This window comes from Indicator indicator, chromosome 14, assembly GCF_027791375.1.
Source record: "Indicator indicator isolate 239-I01 chromosome 14, UM_Iind_1.1, whole genome shotgun sequence".
Classification (NCBI taxonomy): Eukaryota; Metazoa; Chordata; class Aves; order Piciformes; family Indicatoridae; genus Indicator; species Indicator indicator.
Window position 1 is genome coordinate 6,828,991 of NC_072023.1, and position 22,207 is coordinate 6,851,197.

Consider the following 22,207-nt stretch of genomic DNA (forward strand, 5'->3'; position numbering starts at 1 on the left):
TGGGGATGGAGCTGCCTTCACCTTGGTCTACAGAGTATTTTTACTACCTGGTTTTCCCTCTTGGTTTTTCAGTCCCATTACTCCTTGTTTATAACCCAACTTGGCTGTCCTAAGCAATTATGCCTCTTTTTCTTACCTGTTGGTCCTTCACACTGTCACAGCTTGGCTGTGATAAGTGGTATGTGTCTGGGTGAAAGGCAGGGGCAGAGGGGCCCAGGCACCATGGAAATAGATCTGTGGTGGTGGTGTATGTCCCCCTTGAGCTTCAGGACCCTCAGTGAGCTGCACACCAGGCTGTGTCAGTGGGGTGACCCTGAAGAAGCCCAAACAAACCCCAACACCTGGCCTTGTGCTGCCCTGGCATCCCCTGTGCCACTGTGTGAGCTGCTCCCAGGGAAGGGGAGTTGCTTGTGCACAGATGTTGCATAACACTGACCTATTTCTAGCACAAGTTTGTGGGCTAGGAAGAGTTTGCCCAGCCTGCGGGGAAGAGCAAACCCCTCTGGGGCAAGGGCTGCTGCACCATGTCCTCTGCTCTGCGTTATGAAGGAGATGAAACGTGAAGCTTGTGCTTTCCTCAAGACCTGGCTCTTCCCTCCTGCCCGGGCTGCATGTGGAGCATCATCTGCATGAGTGTCCTCTCCCTGCTCATGGACCATCCTTTGGCTGAGCTCAGCCCCTGCATGGGACTAATACATAGTGATGGTGCCCTATAAATTATATAGTCGGTCTGCTCACCATCTGCTCTGCGCCGAAAGCTGAGTGTGATTGAGACCTTCCCTGCTTCCCAGAGCTTGGCTTTTTTTGCCAAGATTGAAATGTGTGCCTATCTCCTGTAAGTGGTTCTGATTGAATCAGGTAAAGAGGGATTTTTTTTCTTAAGCAGGCTGCAATGTTCCCTGCACCCGAAGTGAGAGCGGAACATAGGCCAGCACCCTGTTACGAGACTATGAGTAAAAACAAGTTTGATTTCATACTAATTAGGTCCTAAAGGGACCAAATCTTGATTGCAGTGGTCATATCAAAGAAGCAAAACAGTGATGTGAAGAGCAAAGGAAACCCCAGAGTGATTCATATGAGAAGGGGAAATAAAGACAGTCGTGGAGGAAGAAGGAGTTTGAGGGGGACTGAGTCGCTCTGCTGCCCAAAAGCAGAGGGGATTTGAATCAGATTATCCTCATTAGATGTCTCTTTAAAGCATCATCAAGCCAAATGAAAGGGCTGGAGGAGAGCTTGCAGGCATGGTGGCTGTGATTATCACCAGGGATTTACAGTCCTGGTTATCTAGCTTAGAGACAAGATTATTAGAGGGTATAAAGCTGTATCTGCCCTCAGCCTCTAATGTGCAGTTCTTAGCTTGGGTGATGGGAAGTGCTAGCTTGCTGCACAGTCCCTCAGAAACATCCTCTAGTGGTCTGTCCCTCCATGGTGCTGTGGTTGTAACGTGGAAGGGGAAGACAAGTGCAAGCCAGGGAGCCATGCTGGCCAGCAGATGTTCCCTGCAGGTGAGTAGGCAGCCTCCCTGGTGGGCTGTGGCAGAAGGCAGGACCTCCCCTGTGGGTGCTCTGAGATGGGAAGATCTCTGAGAGAGATCTTAGAGTGGGGATTACATCTGCCAAGGCAGGACCATTCACCCCACCTGCAGTGTCTCCCTTCCCGTGGCAGCCTGTGCCAGTGCAACTTGTCCTTCCACACAGAGCTTTTAAGGCCCTAAAGGCTTGGGATTCAGTGGGGCTGTTACAGAGGAATGTCCTGAAAGCTATGGGTAGGACCATCCCTTTGAAAGGGAATCGATGGCTTTGCCCACAGGTCCATTGTGTTTGTGAGCATGGCGCAGAGCTACTGGCAGTCCCTCTCTACCTCCTCAGCCCTGCATCATCCCCTTCCTCTCCTCTCCTAACCACCACATCACTCCCCTGTTGCTTCTCTGGGCTTTGGCAGGACAGCCAAGGCATCACACCCAGCTGCTGTCCAGCAGAGGAGGTGCACAGGCCAAATCTGCCTGTCAGCTGTCTCCTGCGTTGCATCCTTAATGTGGCTTTTGAAATTCATAACGTTATTCTGCATTCAAGCCCGTGAAATTAAATCACTCCAGCCTTTTACACCAAGCTGGGACCTAAAGGTCCATGAGAAGCCGGAGAACAGTGTAGTGGAGGGTCTGGTAAGCACGGCAATGCCGCCGCAGACTAATGGAATGCTATTGGCACGGAGGTGCTTGGGCTGGGGAGGGAGGGGAGGCTGTCAGGCAGAGGCTCGTAGCCGGCAGCATGGTGCTGACGAGTTCGCTGCCGGAGGCATCCAGCCGGCCACGGGACCTGCCTCGGCTCAGTGGAAATGCACTTCCTTGCTGCTCATCGCAGACTGGGGCTTTGCTCATGTTCAAACATGTGCCACTCATTCCTCCTGCAGCACTGCAGTCCCTCTCAGTGCTGTGGGGCTAAAACCAGCTTGAGTTTGGCACCTGAATGGCCAAGCAGCCTACAGACACAATCCCTGAGCTCCCCCTGGCTCGGCTGCTCGTCCAGCAGTGACAAAAGGAGAAATCTGAGTTCCCTGGCAGTGGGGGTGAGGGAAGTGGCCTTGCCTCTGTCCATGCATGGGGTGGTGGGAGGCTGCAGGGCAGCTTCCTCCCTGCTAGTGAGGAAAACAGGTCAGCCACAAAAGCCAGCTCAGGTAGCCAGTTCTAGAGCAGTACAGTTCCAGCAACCATGCAGGCTCCCGGAACCTTACCCCTGCTTAAGCTGTTGCAGCCTGTAGGTTCCACAGGCATTCTAGGGGATTTGTTTTGGTGCACTCTGTTCCTCGTTTGAGCTCTGCTTGACGTTATCCAGGCACACTGCTGGTTTTGTGAATTTCTCTTGGGCTGTCTCCTGTGACTGGTGCTGAGGAGCATGGCTGTGGAGCAGCTGTGCTGGGTTTGGTCTGCAGTCTGTGGGGGGTGGTGAGGTGTTACTTTGTGCAGAGGAAGGGGGGTGGTTGTACAGCAAAGGCAGAGTTAATTACAATATGTCTGTGCAATCACGAAAAACAGATTTTCTTGTGTGTTGGAATCACTTGCAAGCACCTTTGTACTTTCTCAGGTTGCCTTCCTGGTCAGATGTTTTCACCAACCCATCCCCATGTGTGAGCTGGAGCTGCAGCTCTCCTGCCACGCACTATGCAGAATGCAGTTGGGATTGCTTACTTTAGTTTTGGCTTCAAGGCTGACCAAAGTGATTTCCTGTCCCTCTCTGCTGGAGCAATCTACCAAAAGTGAAAGCTCAGCAGGAGACAACCCTTTGCCTTCATCAGGCTTTGATTTTGGCCTTGTCTGCTGGAGACCTCAATGCCCTGAGAGTGCCATGCTGGAGCTCCCATGGCAAGTAGCAGGGAGGTTTCTGCCCTGGCGTACACATACCTGAACCCACTTGCTCAGAGGTTTATGGTGTGGCAGCACATTACCCTCAGCCACTGGTTTCTGGTTTGGTGCTGGAGGTGCTACCTGGCCCTTCTAGGGCACGTGGATGCTCCCTATGACCAGCTGCAGGTGAAGATGGAGGGGAAGCGCTTGGCCTTCCCCAAGCCACTCATGCAGGGGAGGGCAAGCTCCCACCCATCCTCAGGGTGGGGATGGGGCCAGCATTCCTGCTCCAGGCAGAGCAGGCAGGAGGATTTGCTCACTCTTTGCTCAAGGGGAACCCTAGGCAGAAAAGCTGGCCTCAACTATTGGTGTGCACTCATGACATGGTGAGGCAGTGTCCAGGAACCCAAGCCTCACTAAGAGTCCCACTGTGCTCTGCAGAGTGGCAAAAGCAGGCAGCACACTGACTGGAAACAGCCCTTGTTCTCTGCTGTCTGCTCCTGGAGGGAGAAGTCAAGAGCTCAGCTCCACCAGGACAGATTCAGAGATGGAGGAGTTTGCCACACATCCTCCATGCTGCTCTGCTCTGTCCTGCCCAGGCTCCCTGTGGAAGAAACAAGGGATGGGCAGACAGAGCTTGAGTCCAAGCACTGCTGACCCACCACTTTGTAACCCTGAAAGGGTTTTCAAAGGGTAGCCATGTGTGGAAGCCTACTCTGTGTGCTCAGATTTACCCCTAGAGGGGTCCGAGCCTGCTTGCAGAGCAAGCCAAGGACACCTGCTGCTTCTTCCTTAAATTCATGGACAAGAACAACTCCAAGTACAAACAAATAAGAAGGAAGGAGATGAATGATGCTCAGCAGAGCCAGTGCCATGCTAGCACCACCCCACCCCACACTCCCTGTTCAGGTAGATAAGCTGTGCCATAAAAACCCTTGGTGTAAAGCAGAGCACCTGCAGAGGGGTCTGGGGTTTAGGGTGAGGGTTGATCTCTGGAAGCCTTCAATTTCCACTGTTATTCCTAAAATCTTCCCAGATTTTGTCCCTAAGCCTAGCTGGCTCTGAGAAGGCAGAGCAAAGCAGGGCTGGCAAAAGTTTGTGGTGGAGTCCTGAGAAGCTGGCTCCTGAGAGCCATAGGGGGACCTTTTGGGAAGGGCTGCATCCCACCAGCCCAGCACAGGGGTATTGGGAAGGGGCATAGGAGTTGATTTGCCTAAATGTTCTTCAGGGTTGGCTCCAGCAAAAGCCTTCCAGTGGCACCGTGTGGGTGTAGGGCAGACACTGGGCTGTGCCAAGGTGCTCCCAGGGTGCTGGGTGCATCCTGTCAGAGGTTTGTCTGGAGGTAGCTGAGGCTGCTGGACAAACACCTCGCAGCTTCCTTGCTCGCCCAGCCTTTGGGTTTCCAGTGCTCACGAGCAGAGGGTGAACTTGTGGTGGATATTTTCTGCTACAGGTGGTTCTGCCAGCGTGTGCCTGAGTCACCTCGCCCACCCCTGCCACCATGAGTCCAGTCACTCACACGAGTCCAGTCACTCAGGTCACCCGCAGGACACCACCCAGGGTGACCAGTGCTACCCTCTCTGCCATGGAGATCCCAGTGGCTGCCCTCAGCACAGCTGGAGCACTAGGAATGGAGCTCTCCAGCTCCAGGATTAACACACCTTTTTTAAATAGCTCTTTTTTTTTTATGTCTTTGCTGGTTTATTTGTTTAATAGAAGCACACACTTAGCCAGAGTCCCAGGCTCCTGGGGCTTTTCTTTCTCTGCAGAGGAGATAAGAAAAGTGCCTTTCCTTATCCAGTGAGTCATTCCTTCTGCTCTTTAATTATGTATTTGTGCTATTATCAAGCATATTTGGCTCTTAGATGCAAACAGTTCAAACTACTCACCAAGCTTTAACTTTTTCTGCTCAAAAAAAACCACCAAGACCGATCAACAAGCTGATACGAAGGGCAGGGGAGGCAAAGAGGGGGAGATGAAGAGTGGGACAGCTGATGCCCCGAGCTGGCTGGGCAGCCTGGGCCACGCTGGTGAGCAGGCACACGTGTGAGTGCCACTGGGGAAGTCAGTGGTGATTTTCTCCATGAGTGAGCATTATCGTGTGTGAATTCGAATTCAAACATTGTTGTCTTGGAGCAGGAAGAAGCAGACAGGCCAGGAAGGGAATGTGAAGAAGCTGTAGATGAGGATAAAGAAGGGTTAGAAAATGGGAGGGGGATTAAGGTAAGATCAGGTGTGGTAGTGAGGATGCAACATCCTTCCCCACAACAAGACCCGGGAGGACTTTGTTTGCAGGATCCTGTTGCTGCTGTCCCTTGGACTCCTTGCCACGTGTTTGAGGCTTCAGAATTTCACTCCATATTCCAAAGGTGCTGAGCTCTGTTGTAAGCCTCACTCTCAGCATCAAAAGCAAATGTAGGTACTTTGGTTTGGGCTTTCCCCCGTACATTTATTTGACTGGAGTGGTCACAGAGTTAATCTGTTCAGTGGGGTACAGCAGATGCCAGGATCCATTCCCTCCCCCTGCATTAAGTCAAGTAGAGATGAGTGAAGGGAAGAAGAGGGGAAGGGTAACCGTGCTACAGCAGGACCCTTGGGAATATGGGTTGGGGGTTGCCAAGAGATGGCTGATGCAGGAGAAACACAGCAAGGAGGATTTCAGGGAGGAGAGCAAGAGGAGCATCCCCCTTTGGGAAAAAGACCAGCAGATGGAAACACCTCAGGGCAAGAGGAACAGCAAAGCTTTTGAAGCAGGGAGGTGTTTCAGAGGCAGGTATCCTGACAGAGTGCTGGCCGTCTTGTGGGGGTCCTCTGCCTCTGTGCATGGCTCCAGCCTCTCCAGCCCACAGAACAAGATGTTTTCTGCTCCCTACTCCCTACCCTTACACTTCTGTGAGCTGCCTGCTGGGAATGTGAGCATTCCAGGTGCCCTCTTCTCTCTAGAGCTCTCTGCTGTGGAGCTCAGATGTGACCTGGAGTGAACCTGAGCTTTTCACCTGACCTCTCAGCCCTCCCTGCTGTGGCACTCTGACCCCCCAGAGAAGCTGTTGGTGCCCACTGGCACTGGATGTGTGGCTATTCTTGAGCCTGTGCTTGTACTACAGCCCTGCTCCTCACCCTGGGTGCACAAGACACAGAGACTTGGGTGGGGTGGGACAGAGAAAGATGTCCTCTGTCAGGGACCTGCACAGTGGGGAGTGCAGCTTGTTCAAAGCCTGGGGCCACACCAAGAGAGGGAAGTACTTGGCACGTCCCTGCTCACTCAGAGAGTTTTATTTTGACTCAGATAGAGGGGGAATAACTGAGTCACAGGAACAGAAATGGTGGCCAGGCTCTTACAGCTCTTCAGAGGAGCCCACAGGCTCCCTGGGCTTGGTATGGCCATCACTGGCAGCACAGCACAGCCAAGCAGGTTGCTGCCCAGCAGCACCTGTGTACGTGTGTGAGGGTCGAGGGAGCAAGTGGCTGGGCACCCTGGCTGGGAAGGGAAGTGAAATCGCTGCAGGCATGGAACTGGCAGGCAGTGACTGGTTTTGGTCGAGACTTTCACTCACCCACAGCCCAGTGGTGCCCAGTAGGGAGGGCTGAGACATCCTGGGACTGCTTCAGCACTGCCCTGGTGCAACCCAGAGGATGTTGCTGGCACTGGGGAAAAATGTGGCTGTGGTTGCCTGTTGTAGGGCAACTCCTGCCCTGTGGGGCATGGGGGTACCAGAGAGCTGTGCTTGGGCTGTGGTCCAGCACAGGCAACTGGTGACTGCATCCCATCTCTTGGGGCTTCAAGGGAATGGGCTGCAGAAGCTGTGGGTTCAGCTTGCACAAAAGCCACTGGAGAGGGGAAGGCACATCTGGGGACCAATCTCTCTGGTCTGTCTCACAAGATCTTGGTTGCCCAGTCAGGACACCTCGTGCTCTCTCAGCTCAAGCCAGCACATCCTTTGGCTTTTCTCTAGCCTAGCCTCAGTCTAGGACAGTGAGTGGCAGACACCTGACCTGAAAGAGATTAGAGGCTATAGCTGCTGCAAGGATAGGACTACAGCACTAAAGTCCTCTTAGGGCTCTTGTGGTCAAGGCATGTCTCATGCACTACTTCCTTCAGCTGGGAGCAAGCCAGAAACTGTGACTGGTCCCTTTCTTTCCTATGAGGCAAAGCAAAAGGTGACATGAGGGTTTTTTTTGTAAGGACAGAGAAGAGCTATATACAGCCATAAGAGCCATATACTGAAATCCATCACTTTCCACTTCTAATCTCAACCATCAGGCTTTGCCATGTGGGTGTTGGTGGAAAAAGATTTTTTCCTGCTCATGATCAGAAGCATCTAAGACCATTAAGGGCTTACTTAGTCTCATCCAAGGGTATAGGGATCAGAATTCCTTGGTGTGACCTGCTTTGCCCACGGCCTAGGGGAGTTACTGAGTAAAGACAGATCTGAACTCAAGAGAATGAGATGTGGTGCCAAGGGGCTTGGAGGTTCCTTGTCACGGATCTAGGTAGGGGCCAGAGAGGATGAGGAGAGCAAGGTGATGAAGAGCACACATCAGTTTGCCTTCCTGTGCAGCAGTCACTAACAGGTCATGTCCTGGGGACAGTGGGAGCTTATAAAACCTTGATGCCTCCGCACTCTTCTCCTCCAGTCCGTTTCTGTACTCTCCATTTAAGCCAAATCCATGGCCCTGGGATGGGGGTTCCTGAAGATCTGGGCACAGGAAAGACTCCTGTAGGCATCGGAGGATGCCGAAGGGGCTTCTTGCCAAACGGCAAAGAAAGCTGCAGGCTGGGGGACATGGCTGGGTTAGGGTCAATGCAGAGGTGGTTTAGTGAAGGATGAGAGCCTAGGAGGTGACACTATTGGGCTGGGGAGTCATGCCCCTGGGCAGAGGGTGCTGCATGGCTGGGGTACACCAGGGGCTGCAGGGATTCCAGAGGTGGTTTTGGAGGAGAGCGCATTGCACAGGCAGGCAGGGGTAGGGCTTGGGTGCTCACTCTCCTCCTCCCTGGTGAGGATCCGCCCCAGGGCAAGCACAGCTATCACAGGCCCCAAGGGAGACAACGCAGCTTGACAGACTGCATCTCCCTCTGCCACGGGCCCCAGGGCGCTGCGATTTCACTCTCAGGCAGCCCCTGCACAGCCACCGCCATGCGGGAGCTGGGATCTCGCTCCCGCTCCGCCATGTCCTTGTCAGGAAAAGCTGCTGCTCCCTCCTCCTGCCTCTCCTCCCAGTGCTTCGACCTCCTGACAAAGTCCTGTGTGGAGTGCTCTGAGTTGTTCAAGGACAACACAAGTAAGGGGACAAGGGTGGCCAGGAGCCAGCTCCCTGGGGTTGGATGGTGGTGGGCGAAGGGGGCTGGGAGCACCTCAGGGGTGGGAAGTGTAGGGGACCCTCTCCTGTGGGTGGCAATGAAGGTGGTGATGGAGCACAGAGTACTGTCTTTACCTGGAGGAGGGCGAGGAAAGAGGGAGGTGGCAGCCAGTTCCTGCTGCAGTGTGTGGAGAGGAGGGATGATCCAGCCCAGTGTGGGGGTCACAGCCTGCTCCAAGGGTGACCATGGGAAGAGCAGGACACCTTCATCTTGCCAGAAGTGGCAGCAGGTGGGATGAGGGTCTCAGCAGGCAGCGTGGCAGCTCATTGTGAATGGTCAGTGGGTAGTGGTGAAGAGCCACTCTCTTTCCCCACCACTGCAGTCCTGAGGCTAGATGGATCAGTGGGTGACACCACTGCCCTCCTTCCCTCATGCCAGCTCTCCCTCTCCTGACATTGCTGGCTTCTTGCCCCACAGCAGAGCCTACCCGCACAGTTCCCACCTCTACTTTGGTGCCCACCCTCCCCTCAGTGGACCTGCCCAACACTGTCCTGGTCATCGGGGTCCCAGTGACAGTGGCGATCATCCTGGCTCTGGCTGCTCTCTGGGTCTTCCTGGCCTGCAAGGTACAGAAGCGGAGGAGGAAGAGGAAGGCAATGGACGAGGAGGCCAAAGGTAGGGGACCTCTGACTCTCCCTGTTACAACACTCCATGGCAGACAGGATCACTTGCTGTTGGCTCCCCTGAGGCACATTGCTGCTGAGGGCAGCTCCTCCACATCAACAAGGTGCTCCCTGGGCACTCCAGAGCATTTTATGGCAGCCGAGCTCCCTGAGTGATGATGTCCTGCATCCCCTGGGAACCCACAGCTGCAGCTGACTGCCAATGTGACCCTGCTGAACCATTCCTCCCTTTGCTGGGTCTCCCTGTGCCTTCACTTGCTTAAAACATTTGCTGGTACTGTCTTGTCTCCATGGGGAACATGTACAGAGAACTGCTGAGGAGCCTCTCGCTCCATCGCTATAGGGCCAGAGATGGAGTAGGGGCTGCAGAGGTGGCAGCTGGACATCTGGGGATGGATTCAGAGGGAGCCTTTCCATGAGGAGCTGCAAATGGTGGTTCAACGTTGACCACCTAGCTTGCCATATCCACTTAGGATGCCTGCATGCCCCAAAGACTCCAGTGGTGTTAGGGCCAGCCCCATTAGCTGGAGCTCTGCACAGGGTTGTACCCCAAAGGCATCAAAAATAGGACTGGGGGGTGACAGATGGGGCTGAGCCTTTCCTGGTGAGGTAGTTTCAGGTGGGGTAAAGCCATGGTGCCCCACGATGGGCCATCTTTTTGGGCATCAGCTGGCATCCAGGAGGCTATTTCTTCCTCTGGGGACCCCTCTCCTAGTGCTGACTCGACCCTGGCCATTCTGCTCAGAAATGGTCTTGCCTGGCTTCACCTCTCCCCATCCTTGAGCAGGGGTTATGTCTTCCTGGGGCCTCCTTTCGGGGCTGCCCCGGGGCATGCTGGTACCCACGACTGCCCAAGTGGACACCTTCAGGGGGCAGTGTGGCCAGGGGCACAGTCACACCCCAGCTTGTTTGCATGCTGCCAGTAGTGCCAGCTGGGTGACTCAGTCCTGGGGGGACATTACCTGGGGCCTTTCCACTAATCTGAGCATGGCTGTGACAGCCATGACTCACATGCCTGGGAAAACTACCAAGAACCAAAAAGGAGGGAGAAATACAGTGGCAAGAGAGGTCCAGCCATGATGGAGAGCATCAGAGTCACCCCTTGCTCGAACGTGTCCAGAGAAGAACAACGAAGCTGGGAAGGGGTCTGGAGCACAGCCCTGTGAGGAGTGGCTGAGGGAGCTGGGGGTGTTTAGCCTGGAGAAGAGGAGGCTCAGGGGAGACCTCATTGCTGTCTACAACTACCTGAAGGGAGGTTGTAGCCAGGAGGGGTTTGGTCTCTTCTCCCAGGCAACCAGCAACAGAACAAGAGGACACAGTCTCAAGCTGTGCAGGGGGAGGTTTAGGCTGGAGGTGAGGAGAAAGTTCTTCCCAGAAAGAGATACTAGCCATGGGAATGGGCTGCTCACGTTGGTGGTGGGGTGGACATCTCTGGAGGTGTTTAAGAAGAGACTGGGTGAGGCACTTGGTGCCATGATCTAGTTGATTAGATAGGGTTGGGTGATCAGTTGGACTTGATGATCTTGGAGCTCTCTTCCAACCTGGTTGATGATTCTGTGATTCCTCTGCCTCGTGCCCCTGTCTCTGTTCCCCCCGCGCCGTGGGGCTCCACCCTGGGAAGGTCACCGGCGCAGCCCTGGCTGTGTGCGAAGCGGTGGCAGGCTGGGCCCGGCAGCAGGCTGTGTTTGAAGCACGTAAACAAGTCTATTTTTAAGTGGGAGGCGGTCAGGGAGGGTGAGACACCCAGAGCCGGGCTGAGCTGCTGCTGGCAGGGCTCAAAGTGCAAGTGCAAGTTCCTGCCTTTCCCTACTGTTTCTCAGGGGTGAAAAACCCATCAGGCGTAAGCGGGAGGAGCTCCCAGCGGGAGAGGTGTGGTGGAGACCTTGAAGGCTCCCTCTGCTCCATTGCCATCTTCCCCTCTGTGTGTCCCCAGAGACAGGACCATCTCCCTGGGACCCACCTGGCTCAATTTTGTGAACCCTGTAATCCCCTTTTCTTATCCCTTCCAGGAAACATGGATGCCGCCAGCCCTCTGCCTGGTCCAAGCTACCAGGACCCTGCCATGGTGGAGGGAGATACCACCCTGACCCCAGCTCCATATCCACATCTCAATGAAGGCCTGAAGATGATGGAGCCACCCAGAAAAGCTACGGCAAAGCGAAGCCCATGCTGCCAGGGTGATGCCAACGGCGACGTCATCCTGCTCTCTGCTGTGTACCCCCAGCACGAGGAGTGCAGCCACAGCTTCCCACTACCTGCCACTGAGCTTGGGGCCACAGTCCTGGTCACCACCAAAACCACCCAGAACTTTGCCTGAGAGAAGAGAACTTGAGGGCAGGGGCAATGGGGTTAGAGCACTCTGGCTGCTCCCTCTGGACACCCAGAGCCTGTCCCCATGGCGGGAAAAACCTTGAAGAGATGCGAGCTGAGGACTGGCTTTCGCCTTGAGCAAGATCAGACTTTTAAGATGAGTGTCCTTTTCCACTTTCCCATTTGTGTTGAGTCCCAGGTTGTGCCTGTCAAGCACTGGAGGAGTTACACTGAGTTACGCTCACTGTACCGGTGGAAGGAGGCAGAGAAGTCATGAGTGGTGAGGATGGAGCATGGCAGGGGCTGCCGTGCCATTTGCAAGGCTGATGTGGTACCACTATGGGTCTGCTGCTGAATGGGTGATTCCTGGGAACATGGGGCTGGAATGGCAGAAAGAGAAAGGGGAAGATGGACAGAGAGGTGGGGAGTTATGTTAGGACCAAATCCTGCACCACTGCCATTAACTTGATTTTTGCTACTGACTTCAGTAAAAGGAGGGCTGGGGCCATATGGAGCAAGGCATATGCAGCATCTGCTCCAGTGACAGTCCTATTCCCCCACCTGCCCCCCAGTCTTCTCCCTGATGTAATAGCCAGATCTCTCCTCCCTCTGGGTGTCCACTGGTGCTCATGGGAACCCCCTTCTCAGCCAGGTACCCCGGGAACAAGGAACAAGTCAGTCCTCCAAAGCAGGGAGCAGGAGAGGGGGAAAGAAGATTTGTCTTTTTCTCTGACCTTCTGAAGTCAGGGAGTACCTGGAGCAGGCAACAGAGGCTGCTGGCCTGGAGGAGCTCCATGGGCTTGTGATTATGGCCCCAGACCCCTTCAGCTCACTGTGGCTGAAGAAATACCACATGTCACTTGGGATGGATGTTTCCACACCACACAAAACCAGGCAGGGAGTGATGTGAGCGTAGGAGGATGACTTGATTTATGTGAGTGTCTTCGAGGCTTTGCCTGTGTGCAAGCTGGCCAGAATTCCTGGTCCAAGGCATTTCTCTGTCAGTGCTCTTGCTCACCCACCTTCAAGTGGCTTTACTGCTTCAAAACCAGACTCATTAGCATGGGATTGCTGTTCCTGAGCAACTACAGCAGCAATCCCCATCGCTGAACAAAGCCAGGCCAGTCGGTAGGGTAAGAATCTCTGCTGGCCTTGGAGGGGATGATTAGGAAATTAGAAGTGCCTTTGAGGGGGGCATTATGTGCATGAGGCGGCATCTCGGTGGCAGCCTCAGTCCGCTCCTCCTTCACTGAGGTGGAGGCTTTGGGGACTGAGCAGAGATGGCCAAGCAAGGTGTGGGAGCACTGCTGCCAGGTGTCAATGGGCACCAAGGGCCACAGCTCACTGTAGAGTCACCTGGTGGCACTATGCAGAGGGGATTTCCCTCATGACAGAAAGGTGAGTGACTCCCTGCCCAAGCCTGAGCTCTCCTCTGGGGCTGCAGGACCAGGCACTGCTATAGAAGGTTGACCCTCCCTCTTCTATTCTGCCTGTGGCACTAGAGTCAGACTCATGGCACCAGTCCCATAGAGGGATCTACAGGTGCTGCCACAGATGCCAAGGCCCAAATTCCTCACCATGATCCCTCTCCCAGACTTAAATGCACTGGCAGCAATGAGCCTTTATCCAGCTGAGGCTCTGCATGACCCAGAATGGAATGGGCTCCTGTTTCAGCCTCAGGGCTGGGGATGGAGGAGTGACTGTTTCCAGGTGCTCCAGACCCATGGCTTGCTGTCAGGAACCGTGGAGGCTTCAGCACTGGGCTCACAGTCATCTGCACATCACAGGGAGGGTACCATCGCAGCATGAATCAGACATCTATCTCCTCATCCTCATGCTCTGCACCTGGCTCTCTGAAGTGACTTCCAGCAGCCTTTGTGCATCTGGAGTGGGGAAATGAGCTGAAGCCAAGTCGGGGAATGTTTTGCTGCTGGAAGAAGGACTGCTCGTGGGAGGCAGAGCAGCCTGCTTCATGGGAAACTGGGGCAAGGGGGAGCTGGAGCAGGACTGTCAGGAGCAGCTCCTGCTTCCTGCCCGCTGATTGCCGCAGCTCAGCCCTGTGGATGTGCCAGCACGACCAGCATGGCAGTTTGAAATTCCCATGTATATCCTGTTGGAAAAGCCCCTCTTCCTGCTCAGGAAAGGACTCCTGCTCTCATTTCTGTCAGAGCCTCAGCCAGGCGTCTCCTCTGTAGGGCACCACCAGCACCTGCAGTTTGCAGTAGCAGCATTTCAATTGGATTCCTCAGCCAGTGAGTGCCCCTTGGATCCCTTCTCTGTTGTGGCACACAGGGCATCTTCCCTGCATCCTGCCTGTCTAACTGTCAGCCATGGCAGGGCAGTGGTACCCTCCAGCTTAGCCAGCTGCCCTGGGCCTGGGAGGCATTCACAGCTTCCTCTTGTGTGTGCTTCTTCATCCTTAGGTGCAGGGCAGAGGGCTGTCCATCTTGTCTGCATAGAGAAGAGGGAATGGATTTAAAATGTGGTTGTAAAGATTAAAGAATAAAGTGAACTTATTGCCAATGCTGCACACTCAGAGGTCTGAGTGAGGAGGCACATTCCTGATCCCCATTCCTCTGGCTTCAGGTATCTTTGGCATGGTGGTGAAGAGCATGCAGCAGGACCTTGAGCTGGAGAGGCTCCCTCTGCACCAGCTTCACCAGCATGGCTGGGGACCAGCTAAGCCTGGCTACCTCCATTCCCCCATGAGAGCTGGCTGACAGGACAATGAGTGGGGCAAGCAGTGTTTCTGGGGGGGTGTGTCATCCATCTTTGATTTTCCACAGCAGTTTCTCACTTTCTCTTGCAAGTCGTGAGCTGTGCTTCCTCCTCAGCCTGCTGCCTACCCTAGAAAGGGTGGCGAGGTCAGGGTTCACCTGGACACAGGACACAGGGTTTTGGAGAGAACCAGGCAAAAGTCTGAGGGAATCCTAGGGCAGGAGGAAGGAGCCAGGGCTAAAACTCTTCTTGCTGCATAATCACCTCAGGCCTATGCCCAGCCATTTCAGCTCTGTTGGCTCTGCTGTAACACAGGTGTCTGCGCTCCTGCCAGCTCCCACCAACCATGCTGATGGAAGCCTTGATGCTCCTAGGGATGGAGGGTGGTCCTAAGGCAGGAGCCAGCTGGCCAACGGAGTGTGGTGGCACAGGGAAGGCAGGGATAGAGATTACCCTGGTTGAAGGTCCTCTTCTGCATCCATTGGTCACACCTGCCAAATACTCCTCAACCTCACAGGCTCCCCAGCCTCCAAAGTTCTTGGCTTTCTTCCATCTGTGCTCTTTCCCCCCTCACTTTCTTCTCTCTCCCTCCATTGCTGGTTAACATATCAGTTTAGTCTCCTGATAATTCACCCATGGGCCCAGCTACTGGAGCCCAAAGCACCCCCACAGACCCATCTTGCCTCTCCATGGTCTTTCTGTGGGTGCTGGACCTCGAAACATTTAGGGCAGGTAGGATAAGGTAGGGCAGGCATCCCATGCATGAAGCAATATTTAGAAGGTCAGTACCCAGTGGGGACCACTTCTTTCTGGTGACAGCCTCCCCTACCCCCAAAGTTTGGGGCTGCATAGCAACCTCATCACCCATTCGTGGGGCACAGATGTCATCCCATCCCAGAGGCCACTTCCCCACCACCCACTCACCAGTGCCAGCCACAGTGGGAGCCCCTGCGAGTCCCGAGGTCCCCCATCAGAGGCCGTAGGTGAAAGTGAGAGGCCAGCAGGTCCAGGGCACTTACCACGAGGTGGCACTAACGCTGCACATCGTCCTGCATGGCTGCAGCGCCACAGGGGAGATACATGGGAGGGCGAACCCCATGCAGCAAGGCAGGTCGAGGAGGGCCAGGCAGGCTCGCGTCCAGCCCTGCTTTGGCCAAACAGCAGGGTCAAAGCTGACTCTGTCCAGCTATGCAGCACATCACCATGGCCTCTCGGCTGCCCAGGAGAAATGGTCATTGGTGGCTGGACACCTGCAGGCAGAACAGACATGGAGTGCTGGGACAACCAGAGGCAGAGCAGGACACAACAAGCTGCTGCAGTGCTGGGACAACCAGAGGCAGAGCAGGACACAACAAGCTGCTGCTCCTTCCCCCAGCAGCTTTGAGCAACCTCTGACATCATCCCGTTCCCTGAAGCAGCCCAGTGTCAGTGGATGCACCAGGACTCAGCCTTGCCTTCCAGGGACTCAGCACCTCCCTCCCCTGTCATGCTCTACCAAGAAGGAAACTACGATGCCACCTGCCAAGCTACCCGGCTGCAAAAGGCCCCAGGCTGGGGAGAAGAGGCCACCCAGCCCCCTGCAGAGGCTGTCAGAGACCATGGCCTTCCTGATGTCGCTCAGCAGCAGCCCTCCCTAATCGCTACCCACTGCCTAATGACAGTAATTAGGAAGAGCAAAGCTGCCTGAGGACTGGAAGCGCTGACAGAGTTGGGGAAAGCCAGATGGTGTTCACACTTAAAGAAAGATTAAAATTTAAAAAAAAAAGAGAGAGAAAAGGAAAAAAAAAAACCAAACCAAACCACTCAGCTTCTATCAGCCTCCCTTTCCTTTGTTTAGTGTCAGGATCACTTCAGCCTATGGGTACACCAGGGAGATGCTGAGATGTGGCACTGGCCACCTTCTCTCCCAACATCTCCAGGTGTTTTAAGGTGCTGGGGCAGCAGTGAGAAGGGAAATGATACCCACCTGGGTGCCTAAGGTGGAGGAGGTGTTTCCTCATTGCTTTCATGGGCTAGTGCTCTCCCCTGGGGCTGCCCCCTCTGCTCCCCCCTTTGCTGGGTGTGCTCAGCAAGTGGTTTCCCAGGGTGGGTAAGAGGAGAAAGACAGCCAAAAACTGCCTGAGGAGCTGTGGTGAGCAGGCAGCAGCTCCTGTGGCAGAAAGAGCTGGCCAAGGGACAGCCTCACACTTTCCCTGGCAACATGGAGTAAAGCCACAGCCTCAGCATTTGCAGGGGGGCATCCAAAACCTGACCACAGGGTGACCACCGAAGTGGTCAGACAGGGACTACAATGCTCTCAGCTTCACCTCCTTGGAGAAATCCTACCTGCAGTCAAACCTCTCCATACTCTTTAACCCAGGCCCTTCCCTGAGTCCCAGGGTGATTCCACCTGCCTCTGGAGCCACCTGCCAGGCTGAGAGTGCAGCTGGAGCTAGGGCAGAACACAAGGTTGGTGAGGGAAACCCTGCTCCTTCACCCAAAAGCTGCCCCAAATGCTCTCAGGGTGCCTGGACCTCTGTTTCCTGTCACACTCAGGAATGCAGGGACACGGACATGAGAGGGTAGAGGATGCTCAGCCCCAAGGAAGAGGATGCTCAGGCCCATGCCATGGCACCAGCTCAGGAAGTGCTCCAAGAGCAGGCTCCAAGGCAGGTGTAGGGCAAACTTGTGTGTTCCCTGGGCTTCCAAGGGTAACTTCCTCTGTCCCCTAGCAAGCAGAGTAATTTAAAATCCTCTCTTCAATCCCAGTCCTAGCTAGCAAGACGAGGTGAGGAGAGCCCTGCCGAGTGACACAAACCCCATCTGACGCCTGAAGTGATTGCTGGCGACAGGCAGATTGCACAGGGAGAGCCTCTGTGCTCCTGTCAAGGCTCTGCCGTGACAGGGACTTGCCGCCTCAGCACCAGGGACGCCTCTGAGAGATGCAGGGAGATCCTTCTGCCCGGAGACTGGCTGCCCCACTGCACCATTCCCAAAGGACTGTGGAAGTGGACAGGGGATGTGGAGGATCGCCAGAAGTGAGGATTCGCTGCCTCTCTGCAAAAGGATGAGCCAGACGGGTGTCTGGTGCAGGAGCTGGAGCACATGGCACACCTCACCCTGCTACATGCCTGTGTTGTATCCTCTCCTCTTCCAGTTATTTTATGTTATTTCCCCTTCCCCCTCATCCCCTTTATCGGAGTGTGGGGCTGTGCTGGGAGCCTGTGTTGCAGCTGGAAGGGTGCAGGGGGAAGGGAGTCACTGATGATGGGCTGCCATGGGAGCAAGGGTCCATGTCCTTCATCCAGCAGCTCCGGTGTCGGCCAGCCGTGGCTCCCTGACTGCTGGAAGGAGCTATTCTGAGCCCAGATCGATGGGGGAGTGTGGGGGTTTGGATGACAGTGGTGGGAGGCATGTTTGGAGGAGGGCTGTGGGCAGGGAAGAGCAGGTGGGATTTTTCAGGAGATTTCCCCATCCTTTCCCTCCAACACATCCTGAAAGGTTTCGGCGATGCAGATGTCTTTCTCATTTCCTTCCCCATGAGGGCTGCAGTCTCGCTGGGTCTCGCTACACAGATGCTGCTTCCTGATTTGAGAAGCAATGAAACTCCAGGAAGAAGGCACCTGCAGCCAAAAGCTGTGGCTGGGGCCAAGTTCAGGCTGGCAATTTAAACAGGAGTTCACAGCGGGGGTGACATGCAGAAGAGCAGCTTCTTCTTCCTAAAAAAAAACCAAAACAAAACCAAAAAACAACCCCGCAATTCTTATTCTTTGATAATGTTTGGTCAGAATTTATAAGGCTTCTAGTTCCTTCATGAAGTTAGGCTAAGTTCAAAGCAGGTGCTTCAAACACAGCACTTTGGTGTATAGGATAAATTCAAATAGTTGAATAATTTTTCTCTTTTTTAAAATGCTGTTTTCCCTAGCTGAGATGTTCATCTTCTGTGAACATCCCACAGGGTGTCCAACAAAGACCACAGCCCTCATGGAGGGGACCCAGTCTGGAGGGAGCAGAGCAGGAGCACAGGATGGGCACAGGAGGGACAGCCATGGCTAGGCACTCTCTCTGGTCCCTCATGGCCATCACTGCCCTCCTCTGAGGGTGGTCCTGGCTTACTTCATGTGGGAGACACTGAAAGCACTTCCCGTTCCAAACTAGAGAAAGGATCATTTTGATGCTGGTCAATTCCATTGGAGAAAGGCAGAAAGGAACTGGACCAGTGGTTTGGGATGAGGGGGAAGGGCAGATTTGTCACCCCCTTCCCAAGCCCTTCACAGAGATCCCCACAATCCCAGCCCCCCTGCTTCTATCCCCTCCTGACAAATTCCTTCTTGTCTCTGCGCCCCCCACTCCTAATATCAAAATGAAACCTACAGATTCTGCTGGGATGATGTTTCCCAGCATACTCCCAGTAACAGCCTCTCTGGGTTTCTGGTTGGCTGTTCAGGTCCTCAATTATTTATCTCTGCAAGGAAATGGGGAAACAAACTCAGCGAAGCAAACTTCGTGCCCTGTAGTGACACTGCGAGTTATTTTAAAAAAATAAATTAAAAAAAAAAAAAAGAATTCCCCAATGAGTCATTTAAGATTTATTTAATCAGCTCTAACCACAGAGACCATAGTCATAAACTAGCTACTTACTGCCAGCATTGGCCAGGGACATCCAGTGGCAGGGCTGAATCTGGATTCCCCGGTGGCATTTCCCAGTGGGGACATTTGAGGCCAGCCCTGCCAGCGGAGGGCCAGCCCTGAACATGCCCCTTCTCTACAGTTTAGGGTTGTTGGAGGGTATTGGCAAGCTCCCCATAACCTGCACACATCCAGAATAGGGGAATCTGGGGATGCAGGAGTTGGGGGAGGGTTATGGAGACAATGGTAAGATGTGGGGGAGTGAAAGGATGTGGGGGATGCAGAAGGATGCAGGGGATGCAGAAGGATGTGGGGGATGAAGAAGGATGGAGGGAATGCAGAGACCTGGTAGCAGGTGAAGGACACAGAGCATGCAGGGAGATGCAGTAGCTGCAGAGGTGCCGGAGATGGAGAGGATTTGGGGGATGCAGGGATGCCCACATGCATGGGCACATTGTGCCAGGGGTCTGCTGAAAGTCCTTTCCAAGCAGCAGAGTGCAGGTCAGGCCAGCTCCTTGGGAGCAGTCCCCAGCACTCTCCTGCTCACCCAAGCCCCATCCCAGCTCTGATGCTGAGAGGCCATGGAGGGCAGCAGTGGAAGAGTCCCCTAAACACCACCTTCCTGTGACAGTGGGTGCCTGCCACAACCAACTGGACCCCCCTTTGCTCCTGGGGGTCACTTTCCATGGGACCTTCCCTCCACCTGCCACTTCCTGCAACACAGCCAGGTCTCTCTGCTCCTTCAGCTACAGGGACTCACTGGAGCACATCCTGTGCCCCTACTTCTGGCTCAGACTGGCACTGGCAAGGCAGAAGATAGTCAGGGGCTGTGCAAGTGTATACAGACAAATACAGGTGGGCTCCAGTAGAGAGAAACTGGAGTAGGGGGACCAATGGACTGAGAGATGTTAAGAGCTTATCTCTAGCTCAGCTTCTGCTTTCAGCCCAAACCCAGAGCCATCCACAGCGAAAATGCTCGAGTCTAAACGGGGATGTACTTTGGCCTTGGGTTTATGTGCACCACGGTAAAGGAATTGTTGAAACCTGTCTTGCTTCAAGGGCTGCTCTGATCCACACTCCCCTCCCCGCTACGGGCACCCAGCACAGACCCCTCCTGTCACCCCACAGCTACCCAGCGCTGCACTTCCCAGCCCTGCCACCTTTCCGGTCCTCTGCCCTGGGAGCCACTCGCCAACAAATGCTCACTTGGGCAGCGCTTAACCCCTCGCTGTGTCGCCCCCGGAGCCGCACGCAGCCAGCGAGCTGCAGTCCCTGCATGCCGCCGGCACGCTGGGCTCTGCTTCAGCTTGAACGCCGGCAAAAGCAAAGGGCAAAATTTTAGGAGAAGCGTGTGAAATGCGTTCTGGCAGATCAGCCGAAGAGCTCTCCAGCAAAAGGAAAGCATTAACATTTGCAAAAGGTCCTTGCAACAAAGCAAAAAATTCCCAGCAGGCAAATCCAGCGGTGTCCAGCTGCCCACATGTGGTGAGGTATGAGCTCTGGGATGAAGATAGGGATAGGGCAGGTCCACTGGCGTGGGAATGGTCTGGAAAGGAAATATCCCTGGGCAGGAGTGTTTTGCTGGTGAGATGAAAGTGAGGAGGCAGTCGGAGTGGGAGGGACCGCAAGCTCCTGGCTGGGATCAACACTGCACAGAGGTGCAAGGGGATGAGTTTAGATTTACTTGGGACAGGATCCCCGCCCGGGTCTGAGCTTCTTTTTTTCTGCCAACCCTTCTTCCCCACATGATGGATTTGTGGAGAAAGAGGAAAAAAACAACCAACCCTGAAGCCTGCAGCCTGTGATTCATCCTTACTATATTTGCACTTATTATTAGAAAGATGAAAATATAGCCAGAGCTGGAATTACAGATTTAGTAAGCAGGACTGCCTATTTCAGCATATACTGCTTCTCCCAATAACTCTGACACTCCAGGAGACCAACCTACACCCTCACTAGCATTAAGACATTGCCCTACACAGTCTGCTTTTGCATCCTAGTGGATATATTAAGTGAGCAAGTCCTTCAGGGACAGCAATATTTGGGTTCCTGGTGGTGCCTGCTCAGCACAGTGTGCAACCAGCCAGCATCCATAAGCTTCTGTCTTGACATTCAGCCTCCTGCTAGCACTCACTCAGCCTTTGGAGATATATTGGTCCATGAAAGCTGTAGGCAGGAGAGTCTTGTTTGTTCTCTGCTTTACAAACCTTCTCCATTCCTGGCAGGGAGCCTGTGCCAAGAAGGAATGAGGGGACACCATGAGCTTGCCAGCTCCTTGCTGCAACTCTCCCCTTTGCTCTGAGCCCTCAGTATTTTTATGGACAAATGATTAACAAACCCCTGCAAGGGCTGAGTATTTTCTTCATGAACCCAGGGCTCTTGGAGACCATGCCTGGTACTGTGCCAGCCCTCATTCCCATGCCTGACCAGTGGACTCTGCACCCACCAGGGAGAAAAAGTGACTGATGTCTGCCTGTGACATGTCTCTGCACTACCCCATGCAAGGAGACCTGCTGCCATCTGTAAGTCTGGGCAGCCTGCCCAAAGGCCACAGCTTCCTCCTTCACAGGCTTCTTCCCCCCCTGAACTACTAGTTGCTGTCAGGTGTCTGCAGTATCTGCTACAGTCTGTTTGCTTGGTTTAAGACCCTCTGGTTTGCTAAGAAACCAGGTTCATTCAATATTGTGTCTGGTTGCAAAAAATGTTTCCTAAGGTTTAATAAAGCAGCAGGTGACTGCCTGACCTTAAGAAGAGCAAATAAACTATCAGGTACCAATTGCAGTTGCTGATCTCCAGCATCTTGCTTGCAAAACTTTGGTCTGCTGAGCTCACTCCAAATGCAAAAGCCAACACAGAGGGGCCAGGAAGGCAGAATCAGATCCACTGATCAGATCCCCAGTGCAGGGCTGCCCTTCCTTGCCAGGCATGGTGGGACAGGGAGGAAGGTAGCAGACTCCCATCTGGGAATGGTGGGCACAGTGCCCTGCTCATAACTGTGTTATTTGGAAGGATTTTATTTGTCCAGGCAAGTCTCCTCAACAGCCCCAACACTGGGAAGACCTTTTTGGTCCCCAGATCCAACCCAGCAGCTAGCCAAGGGCAAGCAAGCCTTGCATAATGTATTGAGCCACCTCACTGCACAGCCAGCCGCCACCTTTTCCACAGCAGCTCTCAGCTGAGGTGTGAGACCCATGAACATCCCTCCATGGTAAATCCCACTGCCATCACCTCACACTGACAGCTCAC

The 22,207-nt window shown here is 54.2% G+C and overlaps 1 protein-coding gene across 1 annotated transcript; it reads left to right on the forward strand.

Moving 5' to 3' along the window:
• Window positions 1–8,478: 8,478 nt before the first annotated feature.
• TNFRSF13C (TNF receptor superfamily member 13C) lies at window positions 8,479–11,642 on the forward strand. Its single transcript, XM_054386801.1, has 3 exons — window positions 8,479–8,623; window positions 9,120–9,317; window positions 11,335–11,642. Exons 1-3 carry the CDS (start codon window positions 8,479–8,481, stop codon window positions 11,640–11,642), a joined length of 651 nt encoding a protein of 216 aa, XP_054242776.1.
• Window positions 11,643–22,207: the final 10,565 nt, after the last annotated feature.